Source organism: Gadus macrocephalus, chromosome 23 (assembly GCF_031168955.1).
Source record: "Gadus macrocephalus chromosome 23, ASM3116895v1".
NCBI classification, from domain to species: Eukaryota; Metazoa; Chordata; class Actinopteri; order Gadiformes; family Gadidae; genus Gadus; species Gadus macrocephalus.
Window position 1 is genome coordinate 16,500,037 of NC_082404.1, and position 18,678 is coordinate 16,518,714.

General features: G+C 47.2%; 1 protein-coding gene across 1 annotated transcript in view; it reads left to right on the forward strand.

Annotated features, from left to right (window-relative positions):
• lama1 (laminin, alpha 1) overlaps nt 1–18,440 on the forward strand; it is a gene marked incomplete at its 5' end in the record, with an annotated part of 35,258 nt that extends 16,818 nt beyond the window's left edge. Inside the window, 36 exons of the mRNA XM_060045787.1 lie at nt 185–305; nt 528–668; nt 1,056–1,174; nt 1,394–1,480; nt 2,046–2,239; nt 2,694–2,830; nt 3,954–4,043; nt 4,304–4,415; nt 4,578–4,728; nt 5,146–5,356; nt 5,787–5,903; nt 6,506–6,669; nt 6,877–7,009; nt 7,369–7,471; nt 7,732–7,845; nt 8,210–8,386; nt 8,686–8,840; nt 9,235–9,378; nt 9,997–10,130; nt 10,600–10,774; nt 11,162–11,286; nt 12,144–12,294; nt 12,613–12,757; nt 12,891–13,032; nt 13,142–13,256; nt 13,616–13,765; nt 13,938–14,086; nt 14,469–14,663; nt 14,961–15,144; nt 15,345–15,451; nt 15,691–15,880; nt 16,068–16,217; nt 16,569–16,716; nt 16,851–16,984; nt 17,315–17,525; nt 17,854–18,440. Of these exons, the coding sequence (XP_059901770.1) occupies nt 185–305; nt 528–668; nt 1,056–1,174; nt 1,394–1,480; nt 2,046–2,239; nt 2,694–2,830; nt 3,954–4,043; nt 4,304–4,415; nt 4,578–4,728; nt 5,146–5,356; nt 5,787–5,903; nt 6,506–6,669; nt 6,877–7,009; nt 7,369–7,471; nt 7,732–7,845; nt 8,210–8,386; nt 8,686–8,840; nt 9,235–9,378; nt 9,997–10,130; nt 10,600–10,774; nt 11,162–11,286; nt 12,144–12,294; nt 12,613–12,757; nt 12,891–13,032; nt 13,142–13,256; nt 13,616–13,765; nt 13,938–14,086; nt 14,469–14,663; nt 14,961–15,144; nt 15,345–15,451; nt 15,691–15,880; nt 16,068–16,217; nt 16,569–16,716; nt 16,851–16,984; nt 17,315–17,525; nt 17,854–18,023 (5,245 nt within the window). The remainder of the gene's footprint in view (nt 1–184; nt 306–527; nt 669–1,055; nt 1,175–1,393; nt 1,481–2,045; nt 2,240–2,693; nt 2,831–3,953; nt 4,044–4,303; nt 4,416–4,577; nt 4,729–5,145; nt 5,357–5,786; nt 5,904–6,505; nt 6,670–6,876; nt 7,010–7,368; nt 7,472–7,731; nt 7,846–8,209; nt 8,387–8,685; nt 8,841–9,234; nt 9,379–9,996; nt 10,131–10,599; nt 10,775–11,161; nt 11,287–12,143; nt 12,295–12,612; nt 12,758–12,890; nt 13,033–13,141; nt 13,257–13,615; nt 13,766–13,937; nt 14,087–14,468; nt 14,664–14,960; nt 15,145–15,344; nt 15,452–15,690; nt 15,881–16,067; nt 16,218–16,568; nt 16,717–16,850; nt 16,985–17,314; nt 17,526–17,853) is intronic.
• Nucleotides 18,441–18,678: the final 238 nt, after the last annotated feature.

Below are 18,678 nucleotides of genomic sequence, written 5' to 3' on the forward strand. Positions count from 1 at the left end.
CGCGCTGCCCTGGTCAAATGACATGGAGGGGTGTGTTTACCAGTGGTGCCATCGGAGAACACTCCGGCTTTTGCCGATATACTTTCGGCTCTCACCAGCTTCCGCCAAAGACTCAAGACTCACTTGATCAGAGTTAACATGGACTCTGCATAGCCCTTACCCCGTCACCGTGTGTGTTCAACAGAATCGCCAACATCACCATGGAAACGGCCCTGGAGGAGGAGTTGTCGGAGGTGACGGGGGGCGTGGCCAGATACATCGAGTCATGTGACTGCCCACCTGGATACGCTGGGCTCTCCTGTCAGGTGACGTCACGATGTTCATATTATTATTGATACATGTGTTTATATTAATGTGATCAAAGCTGTGTGTGTGTGTGTGTGTGTGTGTGTGTGTGTGTGTGTGTGTGTGTGTGTGTGTGTGTGTGTGTGTGTGTGTGTGTGTGTGTAGAAGTGTGTATATAATGTGTGCACAGTGTGTGTTGTAGGAGTGTGTATATAATGTGTGTATATGTGTGTGTGTTGTAGGAGTGTTCCCCGGGGTTCTACCGCCAGCCCCTCCCCTCTCTGAGCCCCCACCAGAGGAAGACCCTGCTGGCCGCCCCCTGCCTGGCCTGCTCCTGCAGCCAGCACTCACACAGCTGTGACCCAGACACAGGGGACTGCCTGGTACGCGCGCGCGCGCACGCACGCACGCACGCACGCACACACATACACACACACACACACACACACACACACAGACAATACATCGACAGACACAAACGCACTCACAGACCATACACTCACTCACTCACTCACTCACTCACTCACTCACTCACTCACTCACTCACTCACTCACTCACTCACTCACTCACTCACTCACTCACTCACTCACTCACTCACTCACTCACTCACTCACTCACTCACTCACACACAGACCATACACACACACACACACAGACCATACACAAAAACACACACACACACACACACACACACATACATTTATGTACCTGTATATACTCATATTTCTGTGTATGTCTGTATGTGCGTGTCTTGCGTGTGTGTGTGTAGAACTGCCAGCATCACACTACAGGGACGAGTTGTGACCAATGTGCTGCTGGATATTATGGGATAGTGACGGGATCCATCAACGACTGTTCTCCATGTGCCTGCCCCCTGAAGGACAACAGGTGAACTACACTTTAAATACATAATTATACTGATAATATAATATTATTGTAATACAAACAATAAGGATATTCCTGATCTCTATTTGTAACATTCATTGTGTGTGTGTGTGTGTGTGTGTGTGTGTGTGTGTGTGTGTGTGTGTGTGTGTGTGTGTGTGTGTGTGTGTGTGTGTGTGTGTGTGTGTGTGTGTGTGTGTGTGTGTGCGTGTGCATGTGTAGTTTCAGCCCCACCTGTGTATCTGAGGAGATGGGAGATTTCCGTTGCACTGCCTGTGAACAAGGATACCAGGGGAGATACTGTGAGAGGTAAATAGACTGTTATATTTACATTTACATTTAGGGCATTTAGCAGATGGTTTTATCCCAAGCAACTTGCAACAACTACATTTGTCAGATGACAGAGAAACAACAATATATCTCTGCCGGTGCAGTAAGGATATTCATAGAACCCAGTGCCAAGCAGCACTAACAATCGCTAGGTTAACCCATTTCCTGTATGCAAACAAAGACAGCTAGGATAACATGCTACAGAATGCTAAGTAGTATTATAAAGTGCCAGAAAGTACGACACACAATCAGTGCACACTGTTATATACTAGGTATAGTATACTACTACTACTACATATAATATACTACTACTATATACTGTATATTATACTGCAACCTGGAAACCAGGGGAAATACTGTCAGCGGTACATAGACGGTTGTATACTATATATATTATACTACTGTAGATATATATATATATTTTATTACTACTACTACTATCATATATATTATACTACTATATATTTACATACTGTATAGACATATGTATACGTGTATATGTTTGTGTGTGTGTGTGTGTGACCATTGTCTTACCTGTTGCCAGGTGTTCGGTGGGTTACCACGGTAACCCCTGGTCGGCGGGGGGCCGCTGCGAGGCGTGCGGCTGCAGCGAGTGGGGGTCTCTGCACGCCGTGTGCGACGACGTCACCGGCCGGTGCAGCTGCAGGCCGGGGGTCAGAGGTCGTCTCTGTGACCAGTGTGCAGACAGACACGTCCTCGAGGAGCAGCAGTGTGTGTGTGAGTACCTCACGCACACACACACACACACACACACACACACACACACACACACACACACACACACACACACACACACACACACACACACACACACACACACACACACACACACACACACACACACACACACATGCTCGATTGCAGTCATGCCACTCTTTCTGACTCGTATGTGTGTTTGTTCGTGTGCTTGTGTGTGTGTGTGTGTGTGTGTGTGTGTGTGTGTGTGTGTGTGTGTGTGTGTGTGTGTGTTCTTGTATGTGTGTCTGTGTGCTTGGGCATTTGTGTTCCTGTGTTTGTGTGTGTGTGTGTGTGTGTGTGTTCCTGTGTGTGTGTGTGTGTGTGTGTGTGTTCCTGTGTTTGTGTGTGTGTGTGTGTGTGTGTGTGTGTGTGTGTGTGTGTGTGTGTGTGTGTGTGTGTGTGTGTGTGTGTGTGTGTGTGTGTGTGTCCTCAGCCTGTGATGACGACTGCACCGGGGTCCTCCTGGACGACCTGGAAGCGCTTCACGTCCACTTCCTGTCTGTGAACCTGACCGGAGTCAGCCTGGCACCGTTCAGCCAGCTGAGGGCGCTAGAGAGCAGGACCTCACAGGTACACACTGTGCACACACTAACTACACACACAGGTACACACTGTACACACACTAACTACACACACAGGTACACACTGTACACACACTAACTACACACACGGGTACACACTGTACACACACTAACTACACACACAGGTACACACTGTACACACACTAACTACACACACAGGTACACACTGTACACACACTAACTACACACACAGGTACACACTGTACACACACTAACTACACACACAGCTAGACACTGTACACACACTAACTACACACACAGGTACACACTGTACACACACTAACTACACACACAGCTACACACTGTACATACACTAACTACACACACAGGTACACACTGTACACACACTAACTACACACACAGCTACACACTGTACATACACTAACTACACACACAGGTACACACTGTACACACACAGGTACACACTATACACACACTAACTACACACACAGGTACACACTGTACACACACTAACTACACACACACAGGTACACACTGTACACACACAGGTACACACTATACACACACTAACTACACACACAGGTACACACTGTACACACACTAACTACACACACACTAACTACACACACAGGTACACACTGTACACACACTAACTACACACACAGGTACACACTGTACACACACAGGTACACACTATACACACACTAACTACACACACAGGTACACACTGTACACACACTAACTACACACACAGGTACACACTGTACACACACTAACTACACACACAGGTACACACTGTACACACACTAACTACACACACACAGGTACACACACTAACTACACACACAGGTACACACTATACACACACTTACTACACACAGAGGTACACACTATACACACACTAACACACAGAGACACACACACACACAGACACACACAGGTACACACTATGTACACATTATGTATACACACATAGTGACACACTATGTATACAAACTGTACACACATCGAGATACACGTTCAGAAACACATTCAGATACACACTTTACATGCACACACACACACAATATCAATACAAATGAAAATATAATGTACCTATGAGATACTATACTGCAGTATGTAAAACATGTTATTACGTTCTCTCTCTACAGGTGGTGGGTGCTTCTCTGCCCTCCCATCTCTCCAGTGTAGACGACCAGCTACATCTGCTGACCTCTGACCTCTCTGCTCTGCTGAAGCAGGTGTGTGTGTGTGTGTGTGTGTGTGTGTGTGTGTGTGTGTGTGTGTGTGTGTGTGTGTGCGTGTGGGTCTACAGGTTTGTTTTTGTTTGCATGTATATCTGACTGTGTGTGTACGTTTATGTGTGTGTACGTTTATGTGGATATCTGAGTGTGTGTTCATGTGTGTGTCTATCTGAGTGTGTGTGTGTGTGTGTATGGATATCTGAGTGTGTATGTGTGTGATGTTGCTGACCGTGCCTCCTCTTCTCCTGATTGGCCAGGCCACCCGTCTGTCTGATGACGTGGAGGAACTAGGCGTGTCCACCACTCACAAGGTTTCCCAGGGTGCAACACTCCTGGAGACCATAATCACACTCCAAGCCGACATCCTGGGTAATCAATAAGACTGATCAGTGTCATCTATCACGTGACCTCTCATACTCCTCAGGATTAACACACACACAAAAGACACACACACCAACACCATCACAGTGCAGAGGCGTCCTGCTCTCTGATTGGTTCCTGTAAAGACCTCCTGCTCTTTGATTGGTGTAGACCTCCAGCAGGAGGCGGGAGATCTGAACCAGACGGAGGAGGCGGGGCTACAGCTGGCCAATCACACAGGGCTGCTGGAGGAGATGGAGTCGAGGTTGGACTCCATCAGGGCCGTCCAGTTGACCAATGGCACGGCCGCGCACCAACACAGGTGTGTGTGTGTTAGGGTTAGAGTGTGTCAGCGTGCGTTAGTGTGTGTTAGACTGTTAGTGTATGTTCTGTAAGTGCATATGTTAGTGTATATATTAGTCTGTACATGAATGCATATGGTAATGTGTATAGTTCGGTTTGGATATATTGTATATATATATATATTAGTTTGTATATTTATGTATAAATGTGTACATTAGTTTGTATAGCATTGTGTAGTACTATATAGTACTGTGTATATTGTGTGTATGGTAGTGTATAGTAGTGTGTATGTGTGTATAGTGTGTATAGTAGTGTACAGAAGTGTATATTAGTGTGTATAGTATTGTGTAAGGTGTGTATATGGTAGTGTATTGTGTGTATTGTGTGTATATGATTGTGTACAGAGTGTGTATTAACCCTCCTCCTCCCCTCTCAGGCTGGCCTCCTCTCTGCTCCAGACAGTGCAGGCGGACTTCCACACCAGCAGGGCGGCGCTAGAGAGCCGAGTCAATCAGCTGGACTCCTCTCTGTCTGGACACACACACAGCCTGCAGCACGCACACACCCTGCTTAAACACGCTGTCCAGCATAACAACCACACACACACCATCCTGGACAAAGTACTCACACAGCACGCACAACACCAGGTGAGAAGCCTGTCTGCCTGTCTGTCTCTCTTTCTGTCTGTCTCTGTAGCAGACTTACTGTGTGTTCACCGTCTGTCTGTCTGTCTGTCTGTCTGTCTGTCTGTCTGTCTGCATTTCTGCCTGACTGTATCTCTGTCTGCCTGTCACAGTTACAGTCTGTCCTTTATCACAGTTACAATCTGTAGTTTATCATAGTTACAGTCACTTAAAGTCTGAAGTACAAAATCCGTTAACACTTACTGAGGTTAACAATATTTCTCTCTCTCTCTCTCTCTCTCTCTCTCTCTCTCTCTCTCTCTCTCTCTCTCTCTCTCTCTCTCTCTCTCTCTCTCTCTCTCTCTCTCTCTCTCTCTCTCTCTCTCTCTCTCTCTCTCTCTCTCTCTCTCTCTCTCTCTCTCTCTCTCTCTCTCTCTCTCTCTCTCTCCACCAGTCTGTCCATCAGGACCTCAGGTCTTCTGAGGACTCGGTCTCAGTCCTGTTGGAGGAGAGCCAAGACCTGCTGTCCCTCACCCTCTCTTTGAGGGAGGAGCTAAACAATGCTACTGAAGTAAGTACTGCAATGCTACTAAATACTATCTATAGTATTGATAGGTTTGTGTGGTGTTATGTACTAGATGGAGACAAAGCAGTACCAGTAGATGGTACCAGTACCAGTAGTATTACTAGTATTGTGTTATCAGTAGTATTAACAGTATTGTTATCTGTAGTATTAGCAGTATTGCGTTATGTTTGTGTTATCAGTAGTATTAATAGTATTTTTATCAGTAGTATAACAGTATTGCGTTGTGTTTTAGTCATTAGTACTATTACCAGTATTGCGTTCTTTTTGTGTTATCCGTTTTATTAACAGTATTGCGTTGTGTTTGTGTTATTAGTAGTATTAACAGTACTGTTTTACAGTAGTATTAACAGTATTGCGTCGTATTTGTCTCACAGTAGAATCAACAGTACTGTGTTACAGTAGTATTAACAGTATATTGCATTGTGTTTGTCTCACAGTAGTATTAACAGTACTGTATTACAGTAGTATTGACAGTATTGCGTTGTGTTTGTCTCACAGTAGTATTAACAGTACTGTGTTACAGTAGTATTGACAGTATTGCGTTGTGTTTGTCTCACAGTAGTATTAACAGTATTGTTGTGCTCCAGGTACTAGAGGAGTTCAGCGGTGAGTCGGGGCAGTGGCGCCCCCTGCTGGTGCAGCAGGTGGACCGCATGGTCGCTGGGCTGAGGGCCACCGACTCCCTGGAGCTGGTCTACAACGCAGAGCGACACGCACAGAGACTGCTCGCAGAAGCACAGACGCTCCACAGGTACACACTCACACACACACACACACACGCACAGACGCACAGACACACATGCACACACACACACACACACACAAATAAACACTCACACATACAAACTTTTAAATGACTTCAAATCTCAACCTTTTCCTATATCTGAATAACAATATCTCAATCTAAATCTCTCTCCCTCTCCCTCTCCCTCTCCCTCTCCCTCTCTCTCTCTCGTAGCTCTCTCTCTCGTAGCTCTCTGGCGGCGGTCTATAATATTTCCCAGAATGCCACTGGTACGTTTGGAGCCAACAGGACGATGACATCATTCCTTATGGCCGCACTGGAAACAGCAGACTACGCCTTTAACCTGGTACTACTACAGATATATAAATACTAAAGAGAACTATCTAACATCATCGATATGGTACTTCACTACATACACCTTTAACCTGCAGTACTATAGATATAAATACTATACTGAAGTATATAACATCATCTCTATATTACTTCAGTATATACACCATCAACCTGGTAGCACTACTACATAGATCCAAATACTACATAGAAGTATAATATCACCGATATAGTTGTGAATATAATGTTTACAGATCAACCAGGTGTTAGTATATATAACTAGAAGATATAGTTGGAGATCCATATCTCTATAGCTCTTAGGTAGATGCTCAGATATAGATCCGAAGAGTTCAACCTCATCGTTTGTCATTCCAGACGATCGTTCCAGAGGAGTCGCTGTCCGAGCAGAGAGGGGACGTCCTCAACAGCAGCTGTGCAGTCCTGGAACAGAGCCAGATGTTGAACACCTCCACAGAGGGTCTGTCTATACTACCTACCTGTCCGTCTGTCAGTCTGTCTCTCTGTCTGTCGGTCTACCTGTCTGTCTGTCTACCTTTCTGTCCCAAGAACACAGCCAGCAAGCTGTAGAACACCACCACACAGCGTCTGTCTGCTAGCTACCTGCCTGCCTGCCTGCCTGCCTGCCTGCCTGCCTGCCTGTCTGTCTGTCTGTCTGCCTGCCTGCCTGTCTGGTTTAATAACAGGTTCTAACAGACTGAGTGTGTTCTCCTCTTCCAGGCTTATCTCTCAACATGACTCTGACGACGGCTCGTCTGGGATTGGTCAGTGACGGTGTCCGTCAGATCTCCCTCCTGCTGCCTCAGCCAATCAGCACGCTGGACAGTCTGAACCGTAAGCTCAGACCGTAACCTCTTCAGTGATTTAATAGAATATAATGAAACTTATATGATATAATATTTCATATATCATAATGTAATTCATGTAATATTATATATTATAAAGTAACTAATAGAGAATAATATGTGATATATTATAAAGTAACTAATAGAGAATAATATGTGATATATTATAAAGTAACTAATCTAGTATAATATATGATACATTATAAAGTAACTAATAGAGTATAATATATAATAAAGTAAATAACAGAGTATAATATGTGATATATTATAAAGCAACTAACAGAGTATAATCTATGATAAAGTAACTAACAGAGTATAATATATGATAAAGTAACTAACAGAGTGTGTTCCAGGCTCGGAGGCGGGCGAGGCGAAGCGTCTGGTCTCAGCCGCCCAGTCCGACCTGCAGGAAGCTGTGAGGAGGCTGGAGGAAATGACATCACAGCTGGAGAACGCCAGCTCCGTGGTGGAGCGAGCCAATCACACGACACGCCGCACCCAGCACCTGATCAGCCAGTCAGACGGCACTGGTAATAGACACGCACACACATGCAGAAACACACACACACACACACAAATGCACATGCACGCGGACACACACACACAAAAATACACACACAGACCCACACACAAAAAAAAACACATACAAGCACGCAGACAAACACACCCACACACACACACACACACACATGCAAACACACACACATGCAGACAAACACACACACACACACACGCACACACACGCACACAAAAAACACACACAATAGACCATGTTGTCCGCCAGCGATATGTCAGTTATGTCCTAACGTTAACGCCTGTTCCCTCTCAGCCAATGAGGTGCAGCTTAAGATGGAGGAGGCGGAGCTTCGTACGGACCGCCTCCTGAACCGGATGAAACCGCTGAGCATGCTGGGAGAATCCATGGGGAGGAACCTGACCGACATCAGAGAGCTGATCAAACAGGCCCGCAGACAGGCTGCCTCGGTACGCACGCGCGCACGCACGCACACACACACACACACACGCACGCTCACACGCCTGAATATGCTGATGCTAGTGATGATGATGATGATGATGAAGAGCGTGATGGTGATGATGAAGAATGTGATGGTGATGTTGAAGAGTGTGATGGTGATGATGAAGAGCGTGATGATGATGATGTAGAAGAGTGTGATGGTGATGATGAAGAGTGTGATGGTGATGATGAAGAATGTGATGGTGATGATGAAGAGTGTGATAGTGATGATGAAGAGTGTGATGATGATGATGAAGAAGAGCTTGGCGATGACGAGGATGGAGGCGTATCGTATATGTGTGTGTGTGTGAATCCAGGTGATGATGATGGTGATGATGAAGGTGTATGTGTGTGTGTGTGTAGATCCGCGTGGCGGTGGAGGCGGACGCCGACTGCGTGCGGTCCTACCGGCCGGACGTCCGCTCCAGTAACTTCAACACGCTGAGCCTCACCTTCAGGACCACCTCACCGGACAACCTGCTGTTCTACCTGGGGAGCAGCACTGCGGTACACCACACACACACACACACACACACACACACACACACACACACACACACACACACACACACACACACACACACACACACACACACACACACACACACACACACACACACACACACACACACACACACACACACCTGGGGAGCAACACTACGGTACATACACACACACACACGCACACACACACACCTGGGGAGCAACACTACGGTACATACACACACACACACACACACACAGACACACACACACACACACACACACCTGGGAGCAACACTACGGTACACACACACACACACACACACACACACACATACACAGACACCTAGGGAGCAAAACTATGGTACACACTCACTCACTCACACGCAGCACGGTACACACAGACACACTCTCACACACACACACACACACACATACCTGAGGGGCAACACCAAGGCAAACAACCACACAAGCGCACACACACCAAACACCCCAGAACCTGCTGTTCTACCTTGGGGGCCACACTCCGGCACACACACACACATACACACAAAGACACCTGAGACCTGCTGTTCTTCCTGGGCAGCACACATACATTCATGAACACAGTGCGGTAACCTTTGATCCGTCTTCTGATTCCAGGTGGACTTCCTGGCCGTAGAGATGCATGCTGGGAAGGTTTCTCTGGTGTGGAACGCGGGGTCCGGGGTGGGCCGCCTGGAACACCCCCACCTCCTGATCACCAACAACAAGTGGACCCGGGTCAACGCCACGCGGTAGGCTGTACACCTCTGAACATTGTGTTACTCTGTATTACTTTACAATGCTTTACATTACTCTGCATTACTTTAGATCACTCTGCATTACTTTACGTTACTTAACATTACTTAACAGCATGTTACCTCTGCATTATTTTACAACACTTTACATTACTTTAAATCACTTGAAATTACTTTGAATTACTTTGCATAACTTTACATTTCTTTAAATTACTTTGCATTGCTTAACATAACTTTACATAACCTTTCATTACACTACATTACATTGCTTTTAATTAGTTTATATTAGTTTATATTACATTAATTACTCTACATAACATTATTTGGCATTACTTTACATTACCTTACTTTACATTACTTTACATTACTTAACATTACATAACTCGACAGGACTTTGCATTACATTACTTTCCATTACTTTACGTTACTGTTCATTAGTTAACGAGTGCTGTGTTGTTGTCTCCAGGTTCGGGCTCCACGGATCCCTGTCAGTCCAGCAGCTGGAGTCAGGCTCCGCCCCGTTGCCCCCGGCAACCGCCCAGTCGCCCCCGGCAACCGCCCAGTCCCCAGGATTGGCTCAGATCCTAGATGTGGACAACAACACTGTGATCCATATAGGAGGGATGGGCCAGCACACCCAGGTACAACACACACACACACGCACAAGCACACAAACACACGCCATGCAGACACACACATACACGCTATATACACACACACAGACACATACGCACAGGCACGCACACACACTATGCAGACACATAAACACACACCATAGACACACACATTCACACAAATACACATGCACACACACACACATTATTTTGCAATTATAAAATTTCTGTCCACATAAATAACATGTGTGCTTGTGTGTATGGTGTGGTGTGTGTCTCTATGTGTGTGGGTGTGTGTGTGTGTCTGTGTCTCTCTCTGTGTGTGTCTGTGTGTGTGTGCGTGTGTGTGTCTCTGTGCGTGTGGGTGTGTGTGTGTGTCTGTCTCTGTGTGTGTGTGTGTGTGTGTGTGTGTAGGTGCCCTCTGCGCTGCGGGCCTCCACCTTCCGGGGCTGCATGGGCGACGCCTCTCTGAACGAGAAGAACATCGGCCTGTGGAACTACGTCAGGAGAGAGGGGCGGTGCAGGGGCTGCTTCACCAGGTACGCACACACACACACACACACACACACACACACACACACACACACACACACACACACACACACTGTGGCAACCCGGCTTGGTGAGTGAGCCGCCTCCTTCCAATCAGCACACAAACTGGAGATTACTTAGAGACAAAATGGCACTTTTATTCGAACATTAATCATATATCTACCAAAGCAAACAAAACTCAGCTTGGGAGGCATCGACAGTCTTGTTCCTCCGGGTGGAAACACATCACCCACGGAGACGAGGTCTCTCCGCACGCGCGAACCAGGAGAGCCCTGAGTGAGTGTGGAAGCATGCTTTATAAAGCATGCTTCCCCACCTGCTCCTCAGGTGCTCCGCATTTTAATGATTGGCACCGATGTTCTTACTGGCGCCATCTGTTGAGAATCGGTGGTACACCGCCTCCACAACCTGCCCCCTTGGCCTCCAGGGGCGCTGTGCCAGAGACAGGTTGCCACAACACGCACAAACACAAGAACACCCACACGTACGTGTACACATACACATACACACACACACACACACACACACACACACACAAAGACATACACACAAAGACAATCCCACATGCCCAATATTTATAACATAAACAATAACAAAATAATCAAATTTAACCAACGTGTTTGTGTACTTTTGTGTGCGTGCCTGTGTGTGTCTGTGCCTGTGTGTTTTTGTGTGTCTTGGCCCGTGTGTGTGTCTTTCTGCATGTGTGTGTCTGTCCCTGTGCCTGTGTGTGTGTCTGTGTCTGGGTTTGTGCCTGTCTGTTTGTGTGCCTTTGCCTGTGTGTGTGTGTGTGTGTGTGTGTGTGTGTGTGTGTGTGTGTGTGTGTGTGTGTGTGTGTGAGTAGTCCCCAGTCGGAGGAGACCTCCTTCCTGTTCGACGGCAGTGGGTTCTCCGTGGTGCAGAAGGCTTTGAGGTCCATCTCCACCTCCATCGTGCTGCTCTTCAAGAGCCTCTCCCCCAACGGCCTGCTGCTCTACCTCGCCTCCAACGCCACCGTACGCTCTTTACTTCCTGTAGCCTCACTTCCTGTTTGTTGTTTACCTCCTGTAGTCTCACTTCCTGTTTGTTCTTTCCTTCCTGTAGCCTCACTTCCTGTTTGTTGTTTACTTCCTGTAGCTATCTCTCGCTGTTTGTTGTTTACTTCCTCTAGCTTGACTTCCTGTTTGTTGTTTACTTCCTGAAGCCTGACTTTCGGTTTGTTTTTTATTTCCTGTAGCCAGACTTCCTGTTACTTGTTTACGTCAACTAGTGTGATATCCTGTGTTTGCAATTTTCCTGTAGCGTGACTTCCTGTCTTTGTTCCCTTCCTGTAGCGTGACTTCCTGTCCATGGAACTGGTGGAGGGACGTTTCCGTTTGACCTTTGACCTGGGTTCGGGCGCCCTGGCGATGACCTCCACCAAGACATACAACTCTGGAGTCTGGACCAAGATCACCCTGCAGAGAAACAGACGCAAGGGTGAGCTGTCTGTCTGTCTGTCTGTCCTTCTGTCTGTCTGCCTCTATATCTTACTGTCTGTCCATCAGTGGACTTCTCTGTCTTTCTTTCTGTAAGTCCTTCCATCTGTCTGACTCTGTGTATCCGTCTCCAGGCTACCTGTCCATCATGGCTGCTGACCAATCATCAGAGAAGGAGGTGTTGGAGGCGGAGTCGCGCGGGACGGCCTCCGATCTGAACCGCGCCGACCTCGACCCCATTTACATAGGAGGACTTCCTGCCTCTCGACCAATCAGGTGAGAGCTTCACCCACTGCCGCCGACCAATCAGTGACAACCCTCCATCTCTTCACATTGCTCACTCATCTCCATGAACCTGTCTGTCTCTCTAACTGTCTGTCTGCAGACGCCAAGTGGTATCCAGGTCTTTCGTCGGGTGCATAAAGAACGTGGAGATCGCTCGCTCGAACTTTGACCTCCTGCAGGACGCCTACGGGGTGAAGAAGGGCTGCGTGCTCGAGGTAACGGCCGATCAACACTAGCTAGCACCGCTAGAGGAAAATTGCTGGATGCTAACTATTATGGATAGAGGTTACCGCAGTTAACTAGCATCTTTCTTGCCTGGATAGCGGTGACCAAAACTATCTAGTAGCTAACTTCCCCTAGATAGAGGCGTCCGTAGCTTACCAGCAGCTAACTAATCTAGCTAGAGATAACAGGTAACTAGTAGCTAACTACCCCTAAATAAACCCAGCTAACAGACAGCTAACTAGCCCAAATAAAAGCAGCTTATTGAGAGCTCACTAGCGATAGTTTAGTCTAGCTAGAGCAAAGCCAAATGTAAAACCGTCTGTCCGTCTGTCTGTCTGTATGTCTGCAGGCGGTGAGGAGTGTGTCGATGTTAAAGGAGGGGTATGTGCAGCTGGCTGCTCCCTCTCTCGGCCACACGGGGGAGCTGTTCCTCACCTTCTCCACCAGGAACTCCTCTGGGCTGCTATTGGTTGCCTTCAACAACACACCAAAAGCAAAGGTAGCTATGGCGGGTTTAAGTTTAATACCAGGAAACAGAACAAGTAGTTATGTAACATTAACTATAAGAATAATAAACATAACAATATGCTTGTGTGTGCTTGTTTGTTTGTGTGTGTGTGTGTGTGTGTGTGTGTGTGTGTGTGTGTGTGTGTGTGTGTGTGCGTTCCCAGTTCCTCCTGGTGGTCCAACTGGTTCCGGGCGGTGTGGGGGTGGAGCTAAGCTTTGGGGGCGGAGCTAGCCAACGGGTGATGGTGAAACCCCGGAGCGGAGTGTTCACAGACGGCCGGGACCACTCCCTCATCATCTCTAGGACCAGGAAGTAAGTGTTTCCATGGAAACCACACGCATGCAGAATAGCACATGCTAACATAACAACAGTACTAGCATAGTACTAGCTAGAGCTATATAGCACTATAGATAATACTGTGGTACTTTATCAACACAGTACTAATATAGTACAAGGATTATACTTTTCTAACACAGTACTAATATAGTACTAGGAATATTATACTTTTCCAACACAGTACTAATATAGTACTAGGATATTACTTTTCCAACACAGTACTAATACAGTACTAGGATATTACTTTTTCAACACAGTACTAATATAGTACTAGGATATTACTTTTCAACACAGTACTAATATAGTACTAGGATATTACTTTTTCAACACAGTACTAACTTGGTGTTCTCTCTCTCAGAATGCTGACAGTGCGGGTTGATGAGGACCATGTGGAGTCAACTCCCCTGTCATTGGGTGGATCCTCCTCTCTGCCGCCCTCCTCTATCTTCATTGGTGGGCTTCCCTTAGGACAGGAGAGCCGTCTGCCAATCAGATCACAGAATGCTTCCAGATCCTTCCGCGGCTGCATCCAGAATCTAATAGTCAACGACAAGTATGTCTGTTTCTCTTTCTGTCTGTCTGTCTGTCTGTCTGTCTGTCTGTCTGTCTGTCTGTCTGTCTGTCTGTCTGTCTGTCTGTCTATTCTCTGTATGTCTGTTTCTCTGTCTGCCTGTCTGTCTGTCTGTCTGTCGGTTCGTTCCTTCCTGTCTGCCTGTCTGTCTTTTCTGTCTGTTCGCCTTTCTGTCTCATTCTCTTTCTGCCTGTTTCTCCCTCTGTCTAACTGACTGTCTCTGTTTCTGTCAGTCTGGTGAGGAAGTTTAATTTGCCGACATGCTGTTTTGATTGACAGGTTGGTGGACCTATCGGATGCTTTGAGGTATGACGGGGTGCAGCTAGACAGCTGTCTATTGGAGGAGAGGACCAGGGGGGCGGTGCTTCCAGACGACCAGGAATTAGAGCCCACGCCAAACCCATCCCACTCAGCCGTGACTCCTCCCACTCAGCTCAACGCTCCTGCGCCACAATCACTCACGGTACATTACACACTATACTACACACAAAATACACAAATACTAAACAACACACATAAGACGCATAGTACATTACACACGCATACTAAACAACACACATACAACATAATACACATAATAGACACACACGCATAAAAGACAATGATGCAATGTTTCTGATGATTGGTTCTGATTTGTTGCTGATTGTTTTCTGATTGGTCCAGTGTGTCTCGGGGGAGGAGCCAACCTTCCTGTCGTCAGCCCATCAGTTTGGTTTTTCCAAACACAGTCACATGACCTTCAATATAAACCCCAGCACTGTCCGCAAGAGGTACACACAAATACACACACACGCACAGTCGCACACAAACACGTACACACAATCAATAATCACAAATCATGATGTGACATTGATGCATTATTATATCAATAATTGAACAGTCAGTAACATCCTGTGTGTGTGTGTGTGTGTGTGTGTGTGTGTGTGTGTGTGTGTGTGTGTGTGTGTGTGTGTGTGTGTGTGTGTGTGTGTGTGTGTGTGTGTGTGTGTGTGTGTGTGTGTGTGTGTAGCTTTGTGCTGAAGCTGTCAGTGCGTACCCACGCTGACAGTGGACTGGTCTACCTGCTGACCAACTCCAACCACATGGACTACGCCACTCTGCAGCTTAGGGGGGGGCGGCTGACCTTCACACTGGACCAGGGCCGAGGCCGCGCCTCCGCTAGCTCCGCCCACCCGGTCAACGACGGACAGTGGCACACGGTGAGACACACTCACTCACACGCACGCACGCACACGCACACGCACGTGCATTCACACACACACACGCACAAACACACACACCCACACCACACACACACACACACACACACACACACACACAGACTAAAACACACACACTCACAGACACACACACTCTCTGCTACACACTAACCCCCCTCCCTCTCAGGTGCGGACCGAGTTTGCCAAGCGCTGGGTCTCCATGGCGATAGACGGCGTGTCATCAGACCCTGTGTCTGTGAGGGGCAACCAGCTGGATGTGGACAAGACCTTTTACCTGGGAGGGCTGGCTCACACACACACCTGGAAGACCTCCAACGTGAGTCTCTCACACACACACACACACACACACACACAAACCTTTCTGTCTATCTGACCTGTCTCCCTACCTGTATCTCTACCTGCCTCTCTACCTGTCTGTCTCACCTGTCTACCCGATCTGTCTCCCTACCTGTCTATCTGACCTGTCTCCCTACCTGTCTCTCTACCTGTCTGTCTCACCTGTCTACCTGTCTGATCTGTCTCTCTACCTGTCTCTCTACCTGTCTATCTACCTGCCTCTCTACCTGTCTTTCTCACCTGTCTACCTGTCTGTCTGATCTGTCTCTCTACCTGTCTATCTGACCTGTCTGTCTGACCTGTCTCCCCACCTGTCTCTCTACCTGTGCAGGTGACCCACAGCCTCCCAGGGTGTGTCCAGGCCGTCAGTCTTAACGGGGTCCGCTTGGAGACGCCCGCCTCCCAGCACAATACTACTTCCTGTTTCACACACTCACAGACAGGAAGTTACTTCAACGGCACAGGATACGCTGCTCTCGGTAAGTATTTTTATGTGTGTGTGTGTGTGTGTGTGTGTGTGTGTGTGTGTGTGTGTGTGTCGGTGTGTGTGTGTGTGTGTGTGTGTGTGTGTGTGTGTGTTAACATCCTTCCACTTTGTGTGTGTGTATATCAGTGCCTGAGGGATATAAGGTCGGCTCCGACATGTCAGTGTCTCTGGAGTTCCGGACCGGCCAATCAGAAGCTGTGTTACTGGGCATCAGCAGCTCCAAGGTGGACGCGATTGGTCTGGAGATCATCAACAGAAAGGTGGAGTACAGGACATCTAATCTAATCTGATCTAATCTAATCTGAACAAACCCAATCTAATATAATTAGATTAGATTGAACCAAATCTAATTTAATCTAAACTAACTAAATGTAATCTAATCTTATCTGAACCAACCCAATTTTATGTAATCTAATTTGATAGAACCTAATCTAATCTAAACCAACCCAATATAATCTAATATAATTTGTTTTAACCTCATCTAATCTAATCTAAACCAACCCAATATCTTGTCATTGTATCGAACCTAGTCGAACTTAAATTGACCCTAATCCAACGTAATGTAACCCGACCTGCTGTGGTGCGTTCAGGTGGTGTTCCATGTGAACAACGGGGCAGGCCGTGTGTCCGTGGAGTCGGTCTCTGGGGTGTGTGACGGCCTCTGGCACCACCTGGTGGCCAAGAAGAGTAAGAACAGCCTGCTGCTCATTGTGGATGGAAAAACCTCCAGCACCCAAAACCCCTACCCACAATCCACCTCTGCTGAGACCAACAACCCCGTGTATCTGGGAGGATATCCAAGTAAGACACGCACGCACGCACGCACACACACACACACACACACACACACACACACACACACACAACGATCACTTACGCACACATGCATCACACACACACTTCGACCCACACATCATCCACACACACATCCACCCACGCTTGCATCACAAACACATACACACATACACACACCCACCCAAGCATCACAGACACACTCACAACCATCCTTGAATCACACACATACACACACACACACACACACACACACACACACACACACACACACACACACACACACACACACACACACGTGACAGACCATTACTAAGTCGTCCTCTCTCTCCCCTAGGTGCGGTGAAACAGAACAGCCTGTCATCAAGAACCTCGCTAAGAGGCTGCATGAAGGAGGTGAGGCTCGTTAAGGGCCATGTGACCAAGGTTCTGGACCTGAGCTCCGCCTCTTTCCTGTCCGGGGTCACGCCCAACTCCTGCCCTGCTGCCCAGCCACACGCTGCCTGATTCCTATTGGTCAACACACGTGCACACACACACACACACACACACACACACACACACACACACACACACACACACACACACACACACACACACACACACACACACACACACACACACACACACACACACACACACACACAGTCCTCTTAGTCCACACTTATGGCTTTATTAGTGTTGTTAGCTACTGGCTATATGCTATATTAGCTTTTGCTTCGATTAGCTTCAGCTGAATGTTTTCGTTGAAACGTGTATTTTAGCCATTTTTAATGACTCAAGAGAATTAACAATGTTTGACGAGGATTAAACCATTTGATAAAGGTTTCTCACATCGATTCTATTTTCCTTGCATATGATGAAAATGTGTCTGTAAACTAATCGAATACAGCGTTGTTCCTAATAAATACATTTCATTTCTTAGTTTGTGGTGTTTATGATTACTGCCTCACTTGGTACAGTCCACCACCAGTCCCCTACTTCCAGCCTCACTTGGTACATTCAACCAGCATTCCCCCTCATTCCCGCCTCCCTTGGTACAGTCCACCACAACTCCCCTACCTTCAGCCCTTCTTGGTACAAGAAGGGCTGAAGGTAGGGGAGTTTAAGTTTATTAACACGCCCCCATGTGATGGATCTCAGTGACGTTTCAAACACATTG